This window comes from Pseudoliparis swirei, chromosome 4 (assembly GCF_029220125.1).
Source record: "Pseudoliparis swirei isolate HS2019 ecotype Mariana Trench chromosome 4, NWPU_hadal_v1, whole genome shotgun sequence".
NCBI classification, from domain to species: domain Eukaryota; kingdom Metazoa; phylum Chordata; class Actinopteri; order Perciformes; family Liparidae; genus Pseudoliparis; species Pseudoliparis swirei.
The window spans coordinates 29,532,023-29,551,304 of NC_079391.1; the positions used below are offsets into that span (position 1 = coordinate 29,532,023).

At 40.1% G+C, this 19,282-nt stretch overlaps 1 protein-coding gene and 1 long non-coding RNA gene across 4 annotated transcripts; one reads left to right on the forward strand and one right to left on the reverse strand.

Annotated features, from left to right (window-relative positions):
- Positions 1-257: 257 nt before the first annotated feature.
- LOC130192306 (uncharacterized) lies at positions 258-1,673 on the reverse strand. The gene is made up of 5 exons (XR_008831364.1): positions 1,637-1,673; positions 1,119-1,288; positions 822-875; positions 497-625; positions 258-362 (listed from the first exon to the last, which is right to left on the reverse strand). It is a non-coding gene; the product is annotated as an uncharacterized LOC130192306 (long non-coding RNA).
- Positions 1,674-3,910: 2,237 nt separating this feature from the next.
- LOC130192296 (receptor for retinol uptake stra6-like) lies at positions 3,911-19,239 on the forward strand. 3 transcript variants are annotated; one of them, XM_056412142.1, is made up of 17 exons: positions 3,911-4,130; positions 4,591-4,657; positions 6,154-6,239; positions 6,326-6,465; positions 7,535-7,701; positions 8,449-8,556; positions 9,427-9,494; positions 9,572-9,651; positions 9,839-9,900; positions 9,983-10,145; positions 10,277-10,352; positions 11,170-11,303; positions 12,583-12,700; positions 12,797-12,898; positions 15,827-15,990; positions 16,900-17,037; positions 17,908-19,239. In XM_056412142.1, the coding sequence occupies exons 1-17, from the start codon at positions 4,030-4,032 to the stop codon at positions 18,213-18,215; spliced, it is 2,082 nt and encodes a 693-aa protein (XP_056268117.1). In that variant the 5' UTR covers positions 3,911-4,029; the 3' UTR covers positions 18,216-19,239. The 3 variants fall into 3 exon arrangements, with proteins under 3 accessions (XP_056268117.1, XP_056268118.1, XP_056268119.1); XM_056412143.1 differs by having other exon boundaries at positions 4,109-4,130; positions 5,977-6,239; XM_056412144.1 differs by having other exon boundaries at positions 4,109-4,130; positions 5,977-6,239; positions 6,331-6,465.
- Positions 19,240-19,282: the final 43 nt, after the last annotated feature.

Here is a 19,282-nt window from a genome sequence, read left to right on the forward strand (position 1 = left end):
CTCTTTGTTAATCATATCTAAGATAGAAGAATCTGTAAGCAATAGCCTCTTGTGCTCATTCCAAGCAAACATGGCATTAATGTGAGACTCAGATTTCTCATGCAACTTAAAGCCAGCATCTTTGTACGTTGCTTTTCCCAGTGTGAAAAGCCTGATTCTGAGGAGAAAACAGATTCTGACGCCAGGCAGGAGAAGTGTCTGCATGCGTAACAGTAGGCTGAATCTTTGCTTTGTGAGTATTCAAGCCAGGGTGTGGTTAAACCACACTGGATTGAACGCCCTCCTCTTCTCACCTTGGAGGGTTCTTGGAAAAACCTTTAAACGAGGCTGAGAGGGACCTGCTGCTCTTGACTGTGAAATATCTGAAAGTGACAAAAGCATGAGAATTGGATCAGTGTCATGTACTTGTTGGGACAGAAGTGCTCATTGGGGCATTAGTACAGATGAAAGAATTGAATTAAGTACAATATATTTCATATGAAATATTAAGGCATACCATGAGGTCCAGGTGGGGCCACAAGGGCTGCTGCATCACCATCCCCACGTGTCACTGCATGGCCTGCAGGTACTGCTGGATGGTTCTCAGTGTCAGTGTCATTGTCAGAGAGTGGCTGACTTGACACACCTGAAGTAATATAGGGATTTTAACAGTTGTATCAATTTATTTGTATGTCAAATTAGTCATATTTAGCTTTTTCACACCTGTATTGTTAAAAATAGGGCTTTGCCCTGAATCTCAGTATAAGCCACTATAAGTATAGCAAAAGTGAAACATCTCAAGTCATAGCAGATAGTTTTATAAAGATGCATACATTACATACCCTGATGTGCAAGTGAAGATGAAGGGCCTTCATCACCAGTATCCTTGTCTGAGTCTACAAAAACACATACGTTGTCATCAGAATGATAATAAAATCAGCCTTTTTGTAAGTAGGCTAAGTGGTATGTTCAGATGACTAAAATGAAATAATGACTATTGCACTTCTACACTAATTGAGAAGTTAGTGTCAACTTTAGTTTCAATGTCTGGCAATTAACCACAATGTCATTGATATTATCAAGGCAATCAAATAAGTGCTTACTAAAGAGAAATCTGGAACTATCAGGATTTTACATACCCATGTGTACAGCTGAAGCTGGAGGCTCCTGCTGTACATCCCTAGCAGAGTCAAGCTGGCTCTCATCCTCAGACTGACTAGCACTGCTGGCTTCTGCTGCTCTGTCCTGCTCTGTTGTTTTGGATTTCTTTCTTTTGAAGAATCCCTGAATGTTCTGATTTCTTTTCATACTGTAATAGTCACATGTCATGATGCATGTCACTATATCTTGCACAATACATTTAGCCTAATTATGAATGCATGAATGAATGTGACATGCAAAACTTACTCAGGTCTAATGTTACAAAGTTAGAAGAGATACAAGACAGATTTACATACTGTAACGTTAAGTTAGCTAGCGTTAGCATCAGCGTTAGCATTAGCGTTAGCATTAGCGTTAGCGTTAGCATCGTTGACAATAACCAAACAATGATGACGACAGGTTTGCTAGTAAGCTGAGTCAGGAAATAATAAAATAAGATGGGAAAACGTTTTAGCTTTTAAACCATTCACACATGTGTATCAATAAGTCTACTCACATCTTTCAGGAGCTAAGAATCCCTGGACAGGTTTGCTGGGCAGCAAGCTGAGTCAGTCGACACTGTCGACAGTCGCGATGATGACAGACCTGCACCACATATCGTGAAAATCAAAAACGTTTTAGCTTATTACAGTTCAAACTTTTAAACCACTGACTCATTATGTGTAACTGTTATCAATAATTCTAGCTACTCACATCTTTCAGGAGCGAGTAGCCGCAATCTCTTGATGTCTTCTTGATGTCTTCTTGTCGGTTGAAAATGAAAGTTCGGTAGTCACACAATTCAAACGTTCCCGCCTCCGTGGGCAGATAGCCAATCATAGTTTAGCATATGGGGTGGCACCTGGGGTGGCCAATCAGATTCCAGGGGTAGCACGTGCCACCCCTGGCCACCCCCTAGACACGCCCCTGCTCCAGGAATCTACAACCGACTAGTGGCGTTCACCTCCTATTACGAACTCTGGTTCTGCGCTCCGTGACGTCACATGACGTCACATACATCAAAGTAACCGTTACCGTGGAAACGCTGACGCGTGTGAGTTGTGTGGGGGAGGAGCTACTGCTCAAGAATTCAAATCATCGCGCAACAAAAAACAACACGGTGTTGCTGTTTCAGGAGAATCAAGCGCATTTATGTTTTTGCATTTTCATATTTCATGTATTGTTTTCATTTTGTTTTGTTTTTTACTTTGGTTTATAAGGGACAGTGCACATTCATAACACATTTCTGTAAATGTGTCAGTTAGCCAAGAGGCTATTGTTCATCTGTAGTCCCGATTAATGAAATGCATTAATGGGAAAACTAAGCCAGAAAGTAGAGCCATAAATTTTTCCCAAATTGTATTGCGATGCCTTGATACTATATGACCCCATAATACTAAACCATGCTGTTCAATATTTAATATTCTATTCTACGGCGTAGAGGTGGACTGACTATCTAAAAATACTGAGCTGTGGAAGAAATGTCGCAAACAGTCAGTCTGACAAGAGTCACTCAGTATTACTTTACCTTCTGATTCAAACACATGAAACACATCAGAGGAGCAGAGCTGGACCCCTAGTGGACACATCAAACACTTCTTTTAGTTTCTTAGAATTTAGCTTTTAGAGCAGTCATTTAGTGTTTGAAGTGCATGAAGAGCATTTTTAGTACTTTCGTCTTTACATTATTTACATTTTTTTGGTGGCTTTTTTAAATGTTGAAATAGAAGCAGTAAAGCACCAAGGGTCCTCTGTGAGGCCGTAATTTGAGAAAATCCTGATCAGCTGGCCCTCGACGTCCTCTGTCATATGAGCGAGCTCACACATCAGGATTAAGAAACTTCTAACTCCCAAAGGAGATTCGTCTGAATTCACAAAAAAGAAAGAAAATAATTATGTCCGAGGCTTTAAATATTCTTTGTGATGCACAAAATGAACAGGAGAACATTTAACTGGATCAACGAGTCCATCTTCATGCCCAGTTTGCTCAAGTTGAAGGTGTATGATCCACTTATTATATTTCCTGCAGTTCTTATTTTAATAATGAAAGAAATAAAAAAGTGTGATCTTAAACTGAGGCGTGTCACGTGTCAAATGATCCACATTCTCATTTTGGCCTTTCCTAAGCTCTTTTCACACAAAGGTCGTCCTTGTTTAAAAAGAGAGATTTTCATCTTATTATAAGATTAGTCTCTTAAGTAACAGGCAGCGGGAGGCAAGCAGGTCCGACAAAGTGCTTCCATTTCTGTGGGAATACACATGAGACTTTGACAACATCATTATTATTTATGACATTTGTGCACAAATACAACTATTTGGTGAAAACTGTTTGATATAAGGCGGTATCGACTCATTAGTATCATTATGGAAGAATCTGCGGATTATTTGCCAGAGAAATTGATTGTTATAACATCATTCTTTTTAAATACTTGCAATGAAGAAGCAATAAATCAGCACGAAACCACAAAAAGTGTGGCATTTTTGCATATTTTTTTTTACCAACAACTACTACTTTAGTAAATGTACTTAGTTACGTCCACCACTTATAAAATAACCACTGACTGAAATGCCTAAATGAAAGTTGAATGACGAAACCAGGTTTAGAAGTTTAAGTTCCACATCAAAGATACATTATATCCGTTAAAGTAGCAGCAGAGGTCACTTAAAGTCATTTTCTTCTTTCACCTCCCTCCATCCCTCCATCCCTCCCTCCCTCCCTCTCTCCCTCTGTGCTGGTGCTAATCTTCTGTGTTGAGCTCCCAGTTGAACTGGAATGTGTTTGGGCCAAACGGTCCCGACCCGGTACAGCACTAGCAGGTCCCTGAGCCCGGTTACTCGACTCGAAGGAGGCAGATCCGGAGTCCTCTGATCGTCCCTCCTCGTCCCGTTGGACTCGACTGAACCGCTGAGATGAATCAGAGCAAGACCGAACCTGAGCCTTTCGAATATTCCTCCTACGATTATTCAGACTGGTACTCGAACAACGCAGAGCCAACCGACCCACCCAAAGAGTGAGTAGGAAACTTCATCGTGAGAACAAAAAGGTGTCGGGGGGGGGGGGGGATTATTGATTATGTATTCATTATATGTAGAAGTTCAGTTGTGAATGAATTAAAGATATCTGGTGATCCAGGGAGGGATTCCTGGAAGGTGGTGATTGTATTTGAACAATCTCAGAGATGAAAGCAGTTCTGGTTCAAAGCTAAGTGTAAACGTAACTTAAGCATCTAAAAACCTTGATATGCATATTAATACAAAGAACCAATCCAATCGCTTGGATCATGAAGTAGTGTTATCAGCTGTGCAGATCATGGAATTGGTGCAAAATATTTGCAGTAGCCAATTCTCAAAAACTATTACAACAACATGTCTTCGTCATTTATTCTTTGACAGCATTATTTTTTGTCTTCTAACTTTTGCAAAAGAACTTAGCTTTTGTTTATTTAAATATGTGTCGTCTTTTTGTCACAGGGTCATTTTGCCATGTGACCCCACAGCGGACGACAGGGTCTTCCACGTATGCATGCTGTCGATATCTGTAAGTATACACACGTTTAAAGAAAGAAGTAAAAGGGACTGTGCATCGTAGGGTGTTGATGTAGATTAGAGCGCAGGTACTTGTTTAAGGGATGAAAATAAAAATATTTAAATGAGGAAGTCTACGGAAGAATTGGTGGGTTGCTAAATTGTGGCATATCAGGAAGGACAAACCAGTGAAACATGGAGAGAAAAGTATTAGTTTGCCTAAACTTTTAATAACAAATCGTAGTTAAATAAACATCTTTGAGAATAGTAAGAGTAAGAGTAAACAGATAATATTCCAACAAGGGCATCTGAAAGTCGATAGCCGATGTCTTCGTGTTTATCGGAGTCACTGATTGGATGAAATGGCGGACAGACCAAACCGAGGCCGACGTCCTAGTGGCCACATTGTGAAATTACAACTTGCGGGTTTGAAGTTAGACGTTGACCTTGAAAGGTCGACGTCAGGAAGGTCGTTGGGCAGCGAGTCTTGGAAGAGTTTTAGATGTTTTTTTTTGCAAATCTAGGATTTACCAATGAAATATGTAAAGACGAGCCATATCTGGCCACTGTTTTGGGTTATTGATCCACTTGGACGAAGGAGAACTGAAGGGGTATGGATGATCGATCCACCAATCAAATAATCATCCTGAACGCTCAGGTTGAGGAAATGTTGCACAAATAATTATTTAACATGCCTATAAACCTGTGAAACTGTTAATGTCATATTAAAATCAATTCAGGGTTCCAGATTATTACTATACACATATATATGTACCCCAAACACAACGGTAACACTACAACTAAACCATGAGTGGAACAAACAACCAGCGTAGATGTTGTTCTGAAGATTTTTCATCCTTTTAATGCTTCTTCTATGAAACTCACGATGTTAGCCTTCATTTGATTTCCACCCAATTACCAGCGAGGGTCAGAACTCTTCATACGGTCCTGCTCAGTAAATAATGTGGAATAAACTGGGACAGCTGGGTCACCGCAGCAGGTCAGAAATAACAAGATGTTGTGGTCTGAAGAATGTTCTCATTAAATTTATGTTGCCACGCTCAGCTCACGACTGATTGGTCGCTCTATCCCAATTTACAACTGCATCTGCAAATCTGTTCGGCTTTGTTATTTCATGAAGTTGTTTCGTTTTAATGTCATACGGTGGCTGGCAAACGCTACGAATAGCATTCATTTGACATATTGTGCAATGATGAGGTACGGTATTGTATTTTCTTTAGCACGTGTTTTGTTTGGTGCGAATTTTATTCAAAAAATGACAAAAAACTAACATTTAATTTGAGGATTTCTTTCTGACGCTTGATCCCGCAGCTTCAAACCACGTCGCAGTCTGTCCTTGTTACCAAAGGAACAAATGGAAGCAGATGAACCCTACAAAAAGGAGAAAGCATTGATATATTTAGTTCATGTTCCGGTCCAATATGTGCACAGTTATAACCCCAATGTGGTGTTCAAGAAGTCCTGATTAATCCTCATCTTCCATTGTAGCTGGTGGTGGTGTTAATCCTGGCAGTTCTCACCAGGAAAAACAAACTCTGCCAAGGATTCACAAGAGGATCCTCCAGTGTCTTCAGGTGGGAAGTCGATAGATGCATAAATAAGATTGATTGATTGTCGGTTTGATGCATATTATATAACGTTTCTGTTCGTGATCTCGCAGTCCAGCCAACTTCCTGGACCAGACTCAGAAAAAAGGCCTCGTCATGGCTGTCTTTGGTCTGGTGTTCAGCAAACTGGCAATGCTGGTGATCACCCCAGACCCTCTGCCGTTCTCCAGAGATACTCCAGCGAACCTTAAAGGTGAACATTTACACGCTCTGTTTCTAATGTCGACTGGAGCTGCATCCACAAGACTGTCTAGGTTTGCTGTTGAGATTTGTTTGAGCTTAAGTGATTTTAGAGCTTAAATGATCCAGGAAGATGGGGAGAAACCTTCTATGTGCACTTTGTCTATTTTGTATTTTTTTGGACTTTTGCACGATGCATTTGGTATCTGTAAAAAAGTATAATTAAGCAAAAAAACACTTTTTATTTTTTATTCTCAAAAAAGTGAATTTCTCAGATAGGAGGATTTGCTCTTGGAGCCCCCATTGTTAAAAAAAAGACACTGTTTGGAGCTCTAATCAGACACAAATTAATTCAGGGATTTAAAGGACCCTGAATAAAGGAAATTTTTCTCAAGAATTCCGAAAATATTCATGATACATGAGTAAGTCAGTAGATCCCTTAAACACACTCAACACTTTAACACTTTAACCTGCTGACAACACACTTTAATCACTATCTTGTGTCTATAAATATATATTATTCCTCTTTATATTTAATATTGTTATTATATTTTGTATTTTATTTGGTATTCTTTTACAATTGCTCTAATGTGTACCCGCTGCTGTGTAATATCTAATCTAAGTTAGCTTGGAAATAGTGAATAACTTCAGCTGCCTCTTGTTGTTCGTCTTCTAAAAATTCCCATTCAAAGAAACTGCATTGCCAGGGATGTTTTGAGGAAAACCAAATATTCTCCTGAATTACACTCGTATGTTTTGTTTCACAAATACCTTGAATGGCCTTGCAGGAGACCGAACACAGTGAAAACAAAAGTAATGTACCTTTTTTCAAACCCCAAATATGACCTTTTATTAAATCATTCCAATTAGTGTTGTAGCCCGAACCTCAACGCAAAGGAGAATGCAGTTTGAAATGGAGAAAAAGACGATAAAACACGACAATATTGATCTACATAGGTAGAAATGTAAAATATGAAACACATTTGGGTTGCAGAAGTGTCACAATTCAATGTATCCATGTCCAATGTGAGGTCACACATCAGGGACTGATGCGCTCGTTTCTTTCGTCCCTTGTTTTTCAGAGTACATGAAGATAATTGCCATCTTCTACTACCCCGTGCTGTACTACCCTCTGTTGCTGTGTTGCACTCTGCAGCACAAAGCGGGCTACGTGCTCGGGACGCTGCTCTCCTTCGGTCACTTCGCCGTCCTGGTGTGGCAGAAGTTCGACTGTCCAAAGACTCCAGAGGTGAGGTAATGTTTTCATCACGGTATACTGTCATGATCCGGAGTTTTTGTGTCATGTTTTGTGTCTTATTTTGAAGTTTTGTGTCTTATTTTGCATTTCCTGTCCCTGTGATTGTTTGCCCTGTTCCTGATTGTTTCCTCCTGTGTGATTGCTAGCCCCGCCCTCATTGTGTCCACCTGTGTCTCGTTCCCCGGTGTCCAATCACCTGCACCTTCCCTGTGTTGTTGGCATTTGGGTCCAATCTCTCTCTGGCTACGACATCCTGACATAAACGTAGTTTTTTATACATTACAATATTGACAAATAGAATTGACCTGTGGCTTAGCTCCGCCCCCTTCTGCTTCCCCATCAAGCTGTCAGGGCTGCCAAGGGGCCCACACTGTCACCAACTGCACACCAGACATTTCAGAGAGAAGCAGACCGAAAGTCTCTATGCATCCTTCAAACTAGTTTGGTTGGAAACAAACAGATAAAGAGATAACAGAAAGAAAGCCTACAGACCTGGTCGATGGAGATAGAAGACAATGAACTAAAACTTTGGGATGAAATAATGAAAACTGATGATCCAGACATCACCTCTCGTGAACACTCTAAATACAACATTTGATTTGCCTCAACTGAGACGCATGAAACCACATATCTCAAAATATGTTCATGTTATTGTTTTTTTTTACCAGCTATGAGTTGAATTCCTCCTTAAAACATATTGTTCTTGACATCCCCCCCCCCACCCCCCCTCCCTCACAGATCTATATGTACTACGCTCTGCTTGCCAGTCTGCCTCAGCTGGGCTGCCTCGCGTATCTCTGTGTGCAGTTTCCTTTGCTGTTTGTGAAAGGACCGAGTACTGACGAGGTGAGAGAAGTCAGAGGACGGACGTTGACATTATTACCATACGTCCACTCATATTTCTGCCTTATGATGTGTGTAAATACCAACATTGCAACTAATCCTTAACGGCGGTCCGTGCTGCAACTGAAGTAAGAAACATGTATTTCAACTATGTCCAACGTAACCATGATTACTGTAAGCAGCTTGTGCAGAACAGAGTGGGTTTATCTCAGCGTCCTCAAGCAGATTATGACCGGGGAGGTGATATCTTTTCCCCCTTTCAACAACGCATTAATACAACAGAGTTTTTGTTTTAACAGTGGGTTTAATCTGTCTTTGCTAATGACTTAGAGGAGAAATCTTTGTGGGGAGCAGGTACAAAAACCTCACTTTCGCTCATTAATCCTTTACTTTTACTTTTTTTCTTGTATTTTTTATTTATTCTTGTTAATTATTCAAACTCATCCACTAAGAATTATGGTTTTCTTTTTATTTCATGATGTTTTCAACCAAACAAATCAATTGATGCTCACAGGAATTTGAATAACTCAGAATATATTCTAAAACTTTTCCACTGTTAATTACGAAGGAAATCAAACCCATGACCTTCTACATGTAACTTTCTCAATGGTGACTCTTCTTTATAAAAATGATATATATATATATACAGTATATATATATATATATATAGATTTTATAAATCAACAAGACAGGGCTTTAAGGATACAAAACAAAAGGGAAAGGAGAAATAAAAGGGTGAACAACAACAAAAAACAGACCAAAAAATAGATACAAAATAATTTGAAAAACCACAACAAATAACACACTCGCACATCACCAGTCTGACATAAGTACATCTTTAAGGTTATGGTGACTCTTCTATTGCTCTTTTAGGACCTTGACAGCAGCTACTACACCAACTATGTGAAGTTGCTTCTCAAGAAAAAGTCCTCGGCCGCCAGGTGAGTGGAGATAAGGCAGTGAAAGTATGTTGTTTTTACAGGTGTGGCTGACATTTGATCTCCATGTTCTACTGTAGCTCTCCATCTACAGACAAACCAACGCTGGCACAGAGGATGCTGGAGGTGCCTAAGAGTTATATTTATATACCAGAAAAAGGTGCGTTCAGTCTTTTCCCCCCCAAAAGCTGCAATTTTGTATTTGTGTCACATTCAGTGGACATCTGCCAAAAAAAAAGAACAAATAGAATCTTTTGAAGGGATGCAGGTATGTTGAGTCCCAAATTGCCGTGACTGAAATAAGCTCCACTGTGAGAGAAGTGACCGTGAGTTATTTTGCCTTGCAGTGTTTCGTTTCCCACTAAAACTGGCTGTGTCAGCGTTTGTTGCCCTGGTGGCGATATATCATGTAAGTCCTCCTCTTAAATCAGACCGAGTAAAGTTACTCCGTGTTCTCCATGCGTGGAAAGCTTGTGAGATGTGATTCACAGACGGCGTTGCTGCTCGTCGTCCTGGTGGTCCCCACCCTCCACATTGTCCGTGACGGTATCGATGAAAACATCGCCTTCCTGTTGCTGGGGTTCGGGATCGTCCTGTCAGACGACAGGATGGAGGTCGTCCAAATTGTGACCTTCTATACTTGGTTGGTGGAGGGTACGTGGGGTTACTCTTTGACACGTCCGACACCGCTGCTAGAAAGAAGTTGTGAAAATTTAGCGAAATCTGGAAATGTATCATGCATGACTCATTTGTTTGTTCTTCTTTTCCGCCATGTTGTTTCTCAGTGTGCTACATCTGTGCTATGACCCTGTCTTGTTTGGTGAGTCTCATCATGCTCATGAGGTCCATGGTACTTCACAGGTAAGTGCATAACACCTTGGGGTTGATCCTCAAGCTATTCAAACTGTTTGACGAATATGCCAGACTTTTGTTTTTAGTGCAATTCTTTTAAACCTAAAGAGCCAGCAAAGCAGCGGAGTCCATCACATTTTGTTATGTGGCCTATTGTATGTGAGGGGACAATTTGTCTTTCTATTGAGGAATTAAAGAATAAAGTAAGGAAGCTTAATCTTAGATTTGTACAGTGCCATTTGTATGTTGCGTTGTGATTGGTGGGTGTTTTTACTTCCTGCAAACCCAGTTAAAAAGTCTGGGTAAAAGAAAAAAACTTATTTCCTGAAGCAATTATATTTTTTGGCCACTGAGGGGCAGTGTAACACGCTATAAAAACACTATTGACATATTACCACCTTATGAAGACCGTATTTCCTATTTACAAATCCTTTAGATCAAGGATATCTCAACTTTTTCCCTTGGAGTCACAAATTAAACTTAATGGTAGGCGATTTATATTATTATATTATTTATTATTTATAGCCAGAAAAGCATGCTGCCTTACATATTGCAAATAGCGATTAAATGCAGTAACACTTTGCCAAACACTGTATTAGGACATCGTAAATAGCATGGTAGAATGGGTATGAAGGTACTCAGTATTTCATGGTTTGTACTGATTAGTTTCATGTCCGTCAACAGCCAGTTATACCTCACTTCTTCCTTTTTTTTACACCTTATATAAACCTTTGGACTACTCTGTGTTGCTTTGTTCCGCTTGAGATTAGATTCCTACGTCTTCCGGTTTGAAACGAGGCTCGATGCATCTCTGTTTTTGTTCCAGGTCAAACCTGAAAGGATTGTATAAAGGAGACGTTTACAGCATTTATAACAGCCAGAAGACCATCCGTCCATCTAAACCTGGGATTGTCTGTTGGATGGGTTTGACAGGATACCAAGCTGCCATCGTCTGTCTCGGTAAAGATCAAATACTCCAGAAAACTGTCACCGATTTGTACTTTATTGAAGGAAAATGATGCATATATTTCATGTTTATCTTATCTTATTCCTGATAGCAAGTGTTGTTAAGAGGATTAATCAAAAGGAAACTGTACAGCTCAATTAGAAGGTATTCAGACTTCTTCACCTTTATTTCAGCCTGATGGTAAAAAATAAATGTTCAACTCAGTGATGACAAAGCAACCTTAAAAAGACCTCATGGCTCGTTCCCCGCTCTCAGTTCTTACATAGACTAGTGTGTGTGCCTCTTCAAATCAATCACTTGTATTTACCGAAGGTGGACTCCAATCAAGGGGAGATTCTCAAAGAGGATCAAGATTAATGGGAGGCGCCTGAGATGGGCTAATGATTGTAGATATAAGGAAACATAGGAAATGAGAATACTCTCTGAATGCACTATTCTGATAGCGTTGTCCATTTTAGTCCAATAACTATTTAAAACACATCAATGAGCCACACTCGAGTGACGTGTTGCATTATTACCACAAACACACACACTGTAGTTTCTCTAAACGTGATTCCACACACTGCCACCAAAACCCACTGGAGAACCAAATGCATATTCATTGCATCTGAAATGTTATTTCATATCTCTTACTGATGTAGTTCAACGGTGTCTATTTCTTATTATTTGTGTTTAAGGTCATTCATGTTTTGTGCACATACTAACTGTGAAGGGAGGAATGTGCTCGTTGTTCCGTTGGAAAAGAGCGCTGTCTCTTTAAGAAGGGGGCGTGTGTAAAGCAGGTGCGGGAAGCCGGCTGAAGAAAACAGTGTATGCTTGCTTTAATTGGGAATGTGTATAATAAATGTTGCTCAGAAGAAGAACAAAGTTTTATTAAAGAGTTCATGTCAAGGGTGTAACACCACTAATACCCACTGGAGTACCAAATGCATATTAATCCGCCGCCGCAAATAGTCCTCCAACAAATGCACGACTTCCCCCTGTGTGTGTCATGTGACCACATTTAACAATATTTATGATTTTTGTTTTGTTTATGTTAATCGTCAAGAAGTAATTAATTCAGGGTTGAATCCAAGACAGGGATAATTAATAAGACAGTATGCAGATACAATTTATATATATATACAATATTTCTATATTTAAAGAGTAAAGAAGAAGATTTCATGGATTTTAATTGCTTATCTTTTTGTAAAAGATTTCTTTGAAGAAAACTTATGTGTTTTTCTCAATGTGTTTTAAAATGTTCTGCCTGTTTCTGTGTCGTGTTTGCAGGAATGGGAATCCAGACCGTTGTGTTTTACATCTGCTTCTTGTTCCTGGTGTTTTTGATCATCATACCCGTGTTCTACGGTCGTAACCTCATCGCCTTCACGATCGCGGGGAAGGCGTGGTGAGTTGGCAAGCTAGCGCGTAGATTAGCTCTTCATTCCATTTTGTGATCAACAGATCGGAACAGAGGTCATATTGCATTGTTTGTGTGTCTCAGGCCGGTCTGGGTCACGCTGACCTTGGCTACGGCGCTTCAACATGTGACCGCTGAGTTTGCTTTCATTAAAAAGGAAGGCGGTACGAGAGACTTGAACAACAGGTTTGTGAAGCTCATTTATTGGAATGGAGGAGGATGCCGTATGTGTACTGTGTTGATTAGGTATTTTGATTGTTGATCATGGGTGTTTATTTATTTTTTATTTAAACTTGTTTAACCAGGAAAAGCCTCATTGAGGTTAAAAAAATCCTTTACAAGAGTTTCCTGGCCAAGAGAGCAGCAGTAGCACATTACACAAAGTTTCAGGCATACAACATAAAACAGTGACAGCCAATGTAAAATGAGACTTTACACAGCATGAGTAAACCAAAACTTAGACTCAAGTCATCATAACCCAGTTCACACAGGTGCACATACCTCAGTCAAAGAAAACATCGACAAGTAGATTAAGATTCCTCCAACTCTTTCAATCTATTTAAAAAACACACCAAATAGAACCGGTTCCCGTAGACCCAGATCAGTCTGCAGCAAATTCCAAACCTAAAACCCATTTTCCCATTTCTATACAGATGTTAGGGACGGATAGCAAGAGGAGGCCTTGTGCATATAGAGCGAAGACGGTAGCTTCCAGGATAAATTAACTTACATAGATAAGATGGAAGCACGTTAAGAATTGCCTTATAAATAAGGACATGCCAATGATTTAGTCTACGGATGGACAAAGCAGTTGCATGGGGTTGTGCAACATCTACTGTATTATTCCTCTGCTAACATTGGGTGAATTTCATTTCACAATGAAAAAAACTCAAGAATTTCATTCTTGGCAGTTTGTGGGATATTTAAAAACAACCTCTTTTGGGAAATATAAAATACAGATCTCAACTTAAACAGTTAAAGAGGTACCATACTGCAGTTTTTTTTTAAGTTGGGGAACTCACAAGGGACTGATTAAAATACAAATGTAAGCCACAGTGGCCACGGTAGCTTGACTTTTAGTCCCTGGAGGCTCGAGCTCCAAAAATACTACATAATGCAACTGGAAACCTTCTTTTATCTGATCCCCTCTGTATGGTAAATACCCACCTTTTCCACTTATATCAGCTGGAAAGCTACACGAACACATTTGTGCTGCTATTATATAATATATATATTGTATTTGTTTGCATTCGACTGCTCACATTACCACAGTGTTCAACTGTGTCATCTGTGGTGTGATGAGGTTGATCCAATAGGAAAATAAACGATGGGGTTCCTTCACATAAACATATATATTTTTTAGTGCTGTGAAAAATAACGCGTTAACTCAGTTAATTAAATTACAGGTTTAACTTCGTTTTTTTTTAACGCATTTAACGCATGCGCAGAATGAGCTTCCAATCCGTCTGTTGTTGGTCGTCTCGAACCAGCAGCATGTCATTCTGTCTCTACGTGTCACGTTAACACGACTCCGATCCCCGTCTCGCCGGATGCCGGCGTGTGTGCGCACATCGGGACGAAAAAAAGTCACTTGCACCAATGTTTTAATGCAGGGGTGCTCAATGTGTCGATCGCGGTTGCCGCAGAGTTCAGATGCCGGTCTTCGCGCATGAAAAGTCACAAGCACCCCCCTAACTGTTACTCATAAAATGTAGTCAAACAAAAACGGAGCAAATCACCGTGTTCATGGCCCGGGCAAAGACAGCGCGGTCTCCTGGCTTCAACACGTTACTGTCAGGGAAGACACAGCGCACCAAAAAAAAGTTTTTTTGTAAAACTTTTTACCTTTTCTGATTCCGCTAGCTCTTTGCTAACTTCCGCTAGTACTTCCGCTAATACCTCCGCTATGGGGCCCTGAGCTCATGGGTCCCCTGAGCTCATGGGCCCCTGGTGCCGGTAGGCTCGTTCGGTAATCCATCCCTCAGTAGGACTATTGGGGCCCTGTTACTGACATGAATGACTTAAGCCCAGCATATACCGGCTACGGCGCATCGTGTCATATCATCATATTCATATCAATACAATGTTAATCACAGCGACGTCACGTGTGGAGGCTCAGGCCCAGGGGCCCCCTGAGCTCATGGGCCCCTGGGCCTGGGCCCGGTAGGCCCGTTGGTTAATCCATCCCTGGTTCTTTGCAAAGATGAGGATATGTTGAATGCTGGGATACCAAACATGCCCATGTTTATTGACGTGGTCTGCGTGAGCAAGCCGTTTAAAGGGAAGGGGAGGGGCTTAAGGACGCCGGCGTCCTCAGTGGAGTGGAAGAGGTAAACCCTCCTGTTACCTTTACATTTACTAACATATTTGACCCCAGCAATTAAAACCTCCAGAAAATTATTAGAATTAACATTGTTTCCCAAGTTTAAGTGTGAGGTACTTTATGTTTGTTTGTTGACTACCTAAATAGCCCTTTAAATATATAAAAAAGTTGATATTTCTTAGAAGTTTGACACAGTGAAAAACAGCCTGGGGTCAAATTGACCCCAAAGAACACCAACATTAAACATTGAATGGGGTCAAATTGACCCGAAAGGTAACAGGAGGGTTAAACATTCTGTTTAGGATGAAGATGTATTAATGTTCCATATGGAAGAAAACTGCTAAATAACTGCTGAGTTGCAGCACCATTGTATAGAAGAATGTATAAATGTATATATCCGTCTTTTGTCATAAATCTCTGTTCTCACAAAATATACCGAGAATATCGGTAATATGTGATTAATCATGATTAATCCACAGAAACCTGTGATTAACCCGATTAAAAATTTTAATCGTTTCACAGCCCTAATTTTTTTGTGACTTTAATCACATAGATGTGTTTTTCTCTCAATCTCCGTAATTATTATTTCATTTTTCACATACAATGATCCTAATACGCACTTGTAGAAAGCGAGGATTCAGTAAAAAAAAGAAAGAGCCACAAAAGACCCAATGCAATTTCTTGTACGACCACGCCAAGTAAACTGATCCGAGGCATGTTCCTTTACCTAAATTAGAAAACTATGACAACCATCCTAATTTCTTTCTGAAATGTTTCCTGCTGTTTTCCAGAGAGAGTCTGTTCCTCCTGACCTACCTGCTGTTCCTGATTAACATCGTCGTGGGACTGGTAGTCGCAATATGGAGAATGTTGATAACGGCTCTGTACAACATCGTCCATCTTGGTCGTATTGACGTCAGTCTGCTGCACCGCAGCGCAGAGTCCTACGACCCAGGTAATACCTTTTAGAGATTTTAGACACCAAAGGCAAAGCTTTGAGGAATAATAAATACATATATATATATATTTGTTTGTATACGTATATATTTATATATATGTATATTTATATATAAATATGTATATATGTATGTATATATGTATATACTGTATACAGGACTGTCTCAGAAAATTAGAATATTGTGATGAATTTCTTTATTTTCTGTCATGCGATTAAAAGAACAAAAATGTCATGCATTCTGGATTCATTACAAATCAACTGAAATATTGCAAGCCTTTTATTCTTTCAATATTGCTGATTATGGCTTACAGCTTAAGAAAACTCAAATATCCTATCTCTAAATATTAGAATATCATGAAAAAGTATACTAGTAGGGTATTAAACAAATCACTTGAATTGTCTAATTAACTCGAAACACCTGCAAGGGTTTCCTGAGCCTTGACAAACACTCAGCTGTTATAAATCTTTTTTTTTACTTGGTCTGAGGAAATATTAAAATTTTATGAGATAGGATTTTAGAGTTTTCTTAAGCTGTAAGCCATAATCAGCAATATTAAAAGAATAAAAGGCTTGCAATATTTCAGTTGATTTGTAATGAATCCAGAATGCATGACATTTTTGTTTTTTAAATTGCATTCCAGAAAATAAAGAACTTTATCACAATATTCTAATTTTCTGAGACAGTCCTGTATATATACATATACATATATGTATATATATATACACACATATATATATATAGAGAGAGAGAAAGAGATATCAAGCGTTAGGTATGCAGATAATACTTGTAAGTGACTTATTTAGAATCTTTACTTTGATGATAATACACATATTGAATAACTCTAACAGCACCTGAAGACATTTAAAGTACATTTCTCATGCTCTGTGACCTTTGACCCCTTCCAGCCTACCGATACTACGCCCACTCCCTGAAGGTGGAGGTCAGCCAGTCCCACCCGGTGATGAAGGCTTTCTGTGGGCTGCTGCTGGACATGATGATCGAGGGCGGCGGAGCGGCGCGGAAAATAAGAGATGCAGAGGAAGGTAAAGACTCTCAGCTGCATGTGATATGGAACAAGTAACGTGTGACATGCGATACGTATCCTCACATACGTGGAGCCCAGCCTCACATGTGACATGTCCTTTATAGAGTTCATGAAAATGTATTGAATTCCAGTCGTGAATATAGAAATCTAGAGCTGCTGTAATGTAAAGAAAAGAATATTGTCACTGAGAAAGACTTAGGAAGTATTGGAGAAATTAAAATATAGACCAGATGATGGCACTAGATAAAAAAAACATAGGGCAGTATTAAATATACATGGATTGATAGTTAGTTGGTTGGTATCAAGTTTTCAGTGAAAATATGTACATCGTTTTGGGGTTTTACATCGGACACAAACACCGGTCTCCTGGCTGAAGGTCAACCTCATCAAACTCCTCCCGATGCAGACATTTGCCAACTTTGATTAGATCCATACGTCGAGAACAAACTTGATCCTGTCTCGGATATTTCTCAGAAAACAATTTTACCTCCTAGTGGCACAAGAGGAAAAGTCAGAGGATCACTTAAGTTCATCAGGGTTCATCCACTGGGCAGCATAAATATCTTTACCAAATTCCAAGGCAATCGATTCAACAGATATTGAGATGTTGAAACCTCATCGCCTGCATTTTCAATTACGTTCAGGCAACAAAACTCCTTGAAGTGTGTGAACATCCAACATATGAATCATTATTTAGAGGAACAATGAAACAGTGGAAATGAAAAATATATATATGAGATGCATCTTTAATCCTCCACAGGGTTTTTTCTGGGTTTTCCAAGTATCAAAACATGGAGACCCGCAGTGTTTCCATTCATGCCTCTGTTCGGTGTCTCTGGTGTGACGGCCCGCTCCTCCGTGTTTTCAGGGATTCAGGAGAACCGGCCGAACAAGGCGGCCGCCCGCCGGAGGGTTGTCTCTCGCTGGCAGCTGCTGTACACGCTGGTCAACAACCCGTCGCTGCTGGGCTCTAGGAAGCACTTCCAGATACAGCAGACCTCGAGAACCGCCCCCAACGGGACCCCCAACAGGCCACCCAACGAGACCCCCACCGAGCCACCCAACAAGACCCCCAACCGCTGCTCCAAGAGAGGCAGCGAGACGGAGGCCGTCGAGCCTGCAGCCGAGCCAGTCCGACCCAGCGAGACCCCCACAAACCAAGATAAAACTGATTGACATCCCTAATATACTGTTTTTATTCGGTTTGTTTAAATCTAATGCCAATGGTTTTTTTTATAATTCAGAGGTTTTTTTTGCAGCATCTGCACATGGCAACTATTCCTCATGGTCCAGGTCATAGATGACACATAACAACACAGTTAAAGGTCCAGTGTGTAGGATTAAGGGGGAGGAAAAACTGTTTTCTTAATAGTATAATCACTTTGTTATCTTACAACAAGCCTTATATTTAAGGGTGGAGCTGGTCCTCTTCGTGGAGGCGGACATGTTGTTCCGCCATGTTTCTACAGCACGGCCCAGGAAGGACAAACAAACACCGGATTTTTTTTGCATCGACCACCGTAGTTGTCTCACACGCTCGGCACGCTCGGAGAAGTTTCAGTTGGTTGCAATCTGCAACCTCACCACTAGATGTCACTAAATCCTACACGGTGGACGATGAATTGAAAGTATGGTTAGAAGTAGGCAACTAAAACGTTTGGTCAAATGAGGAAGAGATGGTGATGATAGTTACTGAATATAAAATATCCACAGTGCAGGTGAGCCAGATGCCTCGTGGCTTCTGATCCACAAAGGTGCCAAAAAAACTAAACACATAGACGCGAACAGCGGCACAACTTTCAAAAACACATCTTGAGGAAATGTTCCCGTATATGAATTGGCGTTAAACTTACTGCTGAGCGCCGCGGAGCATGTCGGGGCGAAATTCCCACAATAACTCAAATAAATGCCCCGTCGGATATCAAATCACATTTGGGGGGAGTTTATGACAGAGAGTAACTTTTATTCTTAAATACTGATGAATGAAAAAAAAGTGTCTCCAGCAAAAAGGGCACTTTTCTCATCCAGGGCAAAAGGGCTCTATCTGTGCACGTGCCTGCATATATATATGTATTTAATAATAAATGCATACATATATATATGTATATATTTGCATACATACAGGACTGTCTCAGAAAATTAGAATATTGTGATGAAGTTCTTGATTTTCTGTAATGCAATTAAAAAAACAAAAATGTCATGCATTCTGGATTCATTACAAATCAACTGAAATATTGCAAGCC

Coding starts and splice junctions, on each gene's coding strand:
- LOC130192296 (XM_056412142.1), top strand. CDS start 4,030: ATGAATCAGAGCAAGACCGAACCTGAGCCTTTCGAATATTCCTCCTAC. Junction 4,658..6,153: donor TATGCATGCTGTCGATATCT/GTAAGTATACAC, acceptor CTTCCATTGTAG/CTGGTGGTGGTGTTAATCCT. Junction 7,702..8,448: donor ACTGTCCAAAGACTCCAGAG/GTGAGGTAATGT, acceptor CCTCCCTCACAG/ATCTATATGTACTACGCTCT.